The 7515-nt window shown below is 31.8% G+C and overlaps 1 protein-coding gene across 1 annotated transcript; it reads left to right on the top strand.

Moving 5' to 3' along the window:
• The first annotated feature begins 2127 nt into the window (after positions 1–2127).
• On the top strand, positions 2128–2899 carry LOC105110605 (17.5 kDa class I heat shock protein-like). Its single transcript, XM_011005694.1, has one exon. The coding sequence runs from the start codon at positions 2250–2252 to the stop codon at positions 2703–2705; it is 456 nt and encodes a 151-aa protein (XP_011003996.1). The 5' UTR covers positions 2128–2249; the 3' UTR covers positions 2706–2899.
• Positions 2900–7515: the final 4616 nt, after the last annotated feature.

The raw sequence follows: 7515 nt of genomic DNA, 5'->3' as shown, positions 1-7515 counted from the left end.
TAGGAGAAGCAGAGAGCTTAAGAGAACTGTTGATGGTTTTTTGTCAACTTGTAATAACAATAGCTGTGGTAAAAAGCGTGAAATGAATTTAAGGCATTCATGACCAGAGAGTGAGTGAGAGACAGGCTGCGCAGAAGGGCGTCATAAATTCAAGTGACTCACATGTGGCAGTTAAAAATAATTAACAAAATATATATGCCGTGACCGCTTTACTATAGCAGAAGGCATAAATTATTAATTATTATTATTATAGTGAAATAACTATTTTGTTCTTCAGGGAAAAAAAAAATTGGTCTGTTGTCGGGATCTCTTGATTTATTCTACTGGTCTATTGGTTATTAAAATATCACTATGGAATATCTAAATCTGTTTTTTATATAGTAATTACTCACATAATCAACAAGATTTAAAATTGTTGTCTAATTTTATTTTTTTTTACTTCTCGTGATTTTCTAAACAATAAAAATATTTTTTTACTCCATAATCAAATAGCTTGTTGGAAGGTTGTATTTGATGTTACTTGATAGTTAAATCTACTATTTTATTATCTCTGTAGATCCGATTTTATATTTTTATTTATAAGATCTGATATATTATAGCATATTAAAAAGAAAAAAATTATCTAAAATATCAAATTCTCAAAACTTAATTATGAATAATCATCCCATGATTAATTTATTAATTCATTGCATGTTCTACCTTTTTTAAATATCAATTTATTCAAATAATCCACCCTTTCTAATTTCTTTAATAAATTGAATGCTTCCTTTTAGACGAGGGTATATTTTCTTTTCAATTAACAATGATTTCATCATCAAATAAACAATCAACCCTTCAATACATTACTACAAGCATTACAGAAGTAAAATTCATTCTAATTTCTCAAATCTCTAAAACATTAAAATTAACATTTATCAAGTAGAATTAAGATTAATCATCTAAAATATCACTAACATGTTTAGTTATGATGATTTCAACACAATTTACAACCATAACACAAATTCATAAAACCTTTCTTCTTGACTCTCCATAGACCGATCCAAAATTTTGCTACAGCGGCCGATTAAAGGGCTGAATTGGGGGCCAATACGAAGAAGGAAGCGACGGCAGCAGATGATAACACACCGGTCAAGTCATTATTCTCCACTCAACCTCCGGCTCCAATTTCTTTTTAATATATAAAATTATATGTAATTGATTTTATAATTAAATTAATAATATAAAATGTATTCTTCAATGTATAAGAGAGGACCCCACGAAACAACAACCCCACATAAAATTTACCCCCCAAAACACTATCACACACAGGGGAAAAAAAACCTAGCCAATAGTAATCAAGTTGGTGTCCCCGCAACGAGCCATGGCGTCAACAAATGAGAAAGAAGGAAGGATGCAACATTAAGTCAATCTTGTTGCCTCTCTGAAAAATATAAAATTAATGTTGTTTGTAAAAATAGTTATTATTATTTTTTAAAAAAATTTATATTAAAATAATATTTTTTATTTTAAAAAAATTGTTTTTAAGATTCACATATCTAAACGATGCAAAATATATAAAATAATTATTTTTTTTTAAATACAATCATAATTATTCTCTTAGTGATTTTGGGATATTAATTATACAAATATGTCTGATTAGTTTTAATTGCATCTTGTGAATATATATATATATAAGAAAAAAATAAAACCCATTAGATTTAAACACTAAAATAACATACGTAAAATTAAGTGTTTAAATTTAATGGGTTTTTTTATTTTTTTTCTTACAGTGGTCGAACACTTGATTTATAATATTTTATGTGATTTAGGAAATATTTTATATTCATAGAATAAGTAGACCAAGAGGACGAAAAACAAAATAGATAGTGAAAAATGATGGGAAAGAAGTAAAAAACAATGCCAGGGCCCATGGAAAGCTAGCCCGGCCCTTTTCAAACCCAATTTGAGCGAATTCCAGACTCCTCCTTGATCGATGAACTTTCTAGTAAATTTTATATATAATTTACTAGAAAGTTCATCGATCAAGGGGGTAGCCGCCAGATGATCCTCGAAAGTACCAGGTGTCTCCTACACTTCCTATAGGATAATCCTCGACAGTACCAGGTGTCTCCTACACTTCCTATAAGTACCAAACCAATCTCTCGCAGCTCTTCATATAGAACGACAAGCAAGTTCAAGTCAAAGCATTTTCTTGATAAGCTATCAATTTAAGCGAGCGACGCAGCTTCTCGTATACAACCCTGTAAAGGATGGCATTGATCCCAAGCTTCTTCGACAACAGACGAGGCACCATCTTTGATCCGTTCACTTGGGAACCCTTCAAGGACTTTTTCCCTTCATCCTCGCTCCTCTCTCATGACAATTCAGCCTTTGTTAGCACGCGCATCGATTGGAAAGAGACCCCAGAAGCCCATGTCTATAAGGCCGATCTTCCCGGTCTTAAGAAGGAGGAGGTGAAGGTGGAGATTGAGGATGACAGGGTGCTTCAGATCAGCGGGGAGAGGAACGTGGAGAAGGAGGACAAGAATGACACATGGCATCGTGTCGAGCGTAGCAGAGGTAAGTTCTTGAGGAGGTTCAGACTGCCTGAGAATGCTAAGGTGGATCAGGTCAAGGCTTCTATGGAGAATGGGGTGCTTACAGTGACTGTGCCGAAGGAGGAAGTTAAGAAACCTGATGTCAAGGCTATTGAAATCTCTGGTTGAGTGAGATTACACAGCCATTGTGAGAATTGGGTGCCTGTTTGTGACTCTGTTTGTGTTCTTAATTATGTCAGTAGCTTAAAATCGTGTATCACTGTTAGTATGGTAATGTGTATGCAAGTGTTTGTTTCAAGCTTCTTCTGAAGTTTTAAATGATGAGTTAATCAATCGAATATGTTGTCTATTTGTTCTTGTGATTTGGGGTCTGTTTTCTTCTCTTGTTCTTAATCAATAGAGAGGTATGAAGCGTGTCCTGGGTGATCCATTAAACTAACAAGATCAGTAAGATTCACACTGGATGAAATGGGAAACCGAATAAAGAACCATCAACAGAAAGCTTTAAAAAGGAAGCTGGGCTATTAAAGGAGAGAAACATTTGGATTGAAAAGAAGAAACATGGATCAGGACAAGATGAAAATTGCTTCAGAGGACATGTAAAATAGATAATAATGTATATATAAAATCTTGATAATTAGAAATTCTGGTTGGTTTTTTGAGAAATTCTAGGTAAGGTGTTGAAGTAAAGATGACATCCAGCTAAAGCTGATGAAACATCATTTACGGGCAAAATATATATCCTTTACAGAGTGACAAAGGCAGGCGAGGGCATCAACATATTATGTTAAAACATGTTCGTCCTATGTTTTCAAGATTCTCGTTAGGTTTCTTTGCAAGTTAACTTCGAGATCTTCTGGTCCAAGAAGCTTCAATGAAAGAAATCTGTTGATGTGAGAAACAAATGTAAGAGCTTAGATGTTTCTCTAAAGCTCTCCCAAACGACAGATTGGACATATCTCTGTCCGAGCAATTCACAGAGGACTCCAGAAAATTAATTAATGCACATCCAGCAATAACAATCACATAACATTAAACCTCAAATTTCTGTAAGGCTTCAGTTGATTCTTGGTGTCTGGGTCCCTTAAAATTTCCTTTTATAAAAGAATATTCAAGAATTCAAGAAGAAAATCATAAATTTAAAATACAAATAATATTTTTGGATAATAAAGAGAAGAGCCGCAACATGTCAAAACGATGAATGGATAGCTAGTTTTGAATATTGTTGTAAAAAAAGGGGGCTAAAGGAGGACTTGGTAACACAATGAGAAAGTTGGGATCAAATGGAATAAACATATTAAAAATTAGGACAAACTTGTAAAACAATTAAGTTTATGAATCTAATTGAACTTTTGATGGGCTAAATTGATATAATTGAAGAGTTAATTAAAAAAAAAAACTAAATATCATATATTTTTATGCATCACTTTTCTTAAACAGAAGTCTTATCATCATGATAGAACAAGTATGGATACCTGCTAAGCATTTCCTTCTTAAACTCTCACGCCGCCACCTTGGACCTCTTAGCCCAACCAATTGTTATTTCATCATCTAACTCTTATGCTTCAATAGCCAGAATATTTAGACGAACATGTGAACTGCACATCATACTTTGTCACAGCTATGTCATCCAGAACCAGCTTCTCGAAAGCATAGGATTTGGCGTCCCTAAGGCTCTCCGGTGGAAATCGCTCAAAGAACATGTCTGAGAATTCCTTCCACATGTTATAGGAGGAGAATCTACTGTTTTTTCTCTCATCCTCAAAACATACTAGTTAACAGCCACCTTACCTTCCAGTCTAAAAGATGCTAAAGTCACTGCACGATGATCCGTGCATCCCATGGCCTCACACTAACACCACACCGCATCCAAAAATTGTCATAGATCCTCAGAGTTATTGACTCCTTTAAAGGTGGGAGGTGCTAATTTAAGGAACTCTGACAAAAGCACCTTCACCCCATGCACGGCATGGAAAGTCGAAGATATATTATTATCCTTCTCCTTATCTCTCTTAGCTAAAAGATTAGCTAGGGTCTACATAGTCTATTCAATTTTATCAAAAGCACTGTTAGCATGAGGCACCCTACTTTGTTATTACCGCTTCTAGTCGTGACCACCATCCGATCCATAGTCTCCTTCATTTTGAACTTTTGCCTCCTTTTGGTTGAGGCGAAGGGTTCTAACCTTGCTTCTTCACCTTTCATTCATGAGCTAAACAATAGAAATTTTCTCCTTATCATTACCAACACGGTCAGCATTAACTGCATGTCTAGCTCTTGGTATTTTTCATAAAAGAACGCATGTATATCAACATAACTATAAAGGAGTTCAAGAAGGACATATAAAACACGAGATTGAAGAATTATAAGAGGAATGCTATTAACACAAGACAGGTCCTAAGCTCCAAATATTAGGAGGGTTTTTAACAAAACTAAATTATTGGGGTTTTAACAAAACTATACTCTAATAGACCTGAATCTTAAGTTCATGACCAACAATGCAGGTAGTGTTATAAGAATATCCTATCTGCACTAAGTTTCTATATAAATATATTAAAAAAACAAGTTATTTAAAACTATATAGTATTTCATAATTTATCAAAATATTATATTATTCAAAACTAATGAAATCAAATGATAGTTTAAGATTTCTCATCAGTAATTAAAATAAAAATATTAATTTATAATACTAATTAAATTATTAAAATTCAAATTTAATTAAAACATGATAATAATAGAGTGTTTAAGACATTGAATCAAAACTAAAAAGAAAGCCTTACAAAACAAGCAAGATATACCATCCAAAACTGAAGAAGCCAAACATCAACAAAGTTTACTTGTTAATAGAAACTAAAGACCTGAAATAATATTAAAAATAAAAGGTGAGTTCAATCATCTTAGTGAGAAAATAAGATTTAATATATATTTTAGATATTAATAGTTTGCATGATTTATCTTGATACACATATATATACTAAGCATATTATTATAAAATAATAAAATACATGTCAAAGATCAGATGACATCTAAAAGTGATCACTGTGAAAGAATCAGTCGCCATAAGTTGGTGCTTCTCTCGCCAATTAGGTATATAAAATACTATGAGCACATAAACTAATACTCTCCATTATCATGGAATTATTGACAAGCTTTATATCAAGATATAATAGATATTTGCATAATTATTAAAAATAATATATTTCATACCGAATAGAATTAAGTTTAACATAATGCGAATTCAAATTTAAGAATAGATGAGTATTTAGAAAATAAAGCAATAAATATAAATATTTAACAAATTAACTAGTCGTACTCATCATATAATCAGCATACATATTTATTTATAAGATTATCTCACTCATTTGAAAAATATAAAATTAAAAAAAATATCATATGAAAAGCCTGAAATCATATTGAGGATCATTAGAAGTACCTCTAACGAATATACAGAATATACTAAAAAACACTTAAAACAACACAAATAAAAGACTCCATTGCATAAAAAAAAAAATCAGGTTTAGTTTCCTAAGTTTAGGGACTAAAACAAGCATTTCTAGAAATGATGGACCAAAACATAATTTTACTAGAATTAGATAATCAAATTGTAAATGTCAGAAATACATAACCATGCTGAAATTTCACCTGTAATTCATCTTTAATTCTATCAATAACCTCAATTTATGTTCCAATGACCAAATTGTAACTTTTCTAAAGTTCAGGGATAAAATTATAAATCTCTAAAATGGAGGGACTAAACTTAAAATTACACAAACCAATTATCAAATTGAGATTTATCATCCCTAACCTCACAAGTTCTAAAATCCCAAAATACATTTCAGGGGTCTTATAATTTTTCACATATTAGGGACTAAATTGTAATTTTTATAAATCAAAGACCAAAATAAAATTTCATTATCTTGAACTTCAAGATCATTTTGTCCAGATTTTTCAGTAAAGTTAAAACAAATATATTAACCCATAACAAATCAATTCACAAATTCTTATTTCTAATAACACACTCAAAATCAATCACTTAACCTTAAACCCATAATACTCATGAATCAATTTTATCAACATAAACTTTAATTTTTTATAAACTCTAATCTCTTCTTTAATCATTCCATAGACAAACCATAAATCAAAATAACATAGGAGAGTAGCATTCACTTCAACCTTTCTTGAACTCAAAAACTCAATATCAAAAATTAAAATCCTTGGTTTAATAAGAGAAGGGTCACGACAACCACAAAAATTAGAAGAGAGAAAAACAATTCTCGTGTAATTTTTTTATACGTAACTAGGTTAATTTAAGTTGGGTTTAGGCTAATTTAAATTTGAGTTTTAACCTTATAAAAAATTATTAACTTTATCATCAAAGAATTCCTAAATTTCACCAAAACAAACTATTTTTAAAGCATTACATCTTCTATCGCCAATCATAAACTTCATAAACTCTAGAAAATAAATATTAACATAAACACATAATCATCCTTTATCCAAACACTCTAAACACCTTATTTTTTAATATATTAAATTTTGAAACATCAACACTTGGTCACTAAAGTTGTTCTTCAATTGAAATAAAAACGTTGCAAAATCAAAGCTTGTGTGTCATTGGACATAGATATGTTTTATAATGTCACAATTGGATTCTTCCGTCGGACAAGGATATGAATCCAAAATTTCTGGCTTCGTTCCGGTAAGGATTCCAAGGGTTGATGAAACTGTCGGGAACACAATCAGACTGGGTGGAAAACCACATTTCCTCCTATGAGGTGGCATTATTGCTCCTGAGTTTGCATTAGAGGGTCCTTTTCTTTTCGGTCGGATGTGTTCAGCTGCGTGCTGTTGTACTTGGGATTGTTGGTGTAAAAGGATAAAACAGGGTGCTATCATCCTGAACAATTTTTGCACCTTCTAGGCTATGCAAGTTTGTTGACCCTCCCAAATCATTCACGTGTTCTACTTATTTCCCTAC

Source organism: Populus euphratica, unplaced genomic scaffold (assembly GCF_000495115.2).
Source record: "Populus euphratica unplaced genomic scaffold, PopEup_1.0 scaffold556.1, whole genome shotgun sequence".
Classification (NCBI taxonomy): domain Eukaryota; kingdom Viridiplantae; phylum Streptophyta; class Magnoliopsida; order Malpighiales; family Salicaceae; genus Populus; species Populus euphratica.
The sequence above is the reverse complement of the archived record's forward strand: the minus strand, read 5'-3'. Positions and strand labels throughout refer to the sequence as shown.

Coding starts and splice junctions, on each gene's coding strand:
- LOC105110605 (XM_011005694.1), top strand. CDS start 2,250: ATGGCATTGATCCCAAGCTTCTTCGACAACAGACGAGGCACCATCTTT.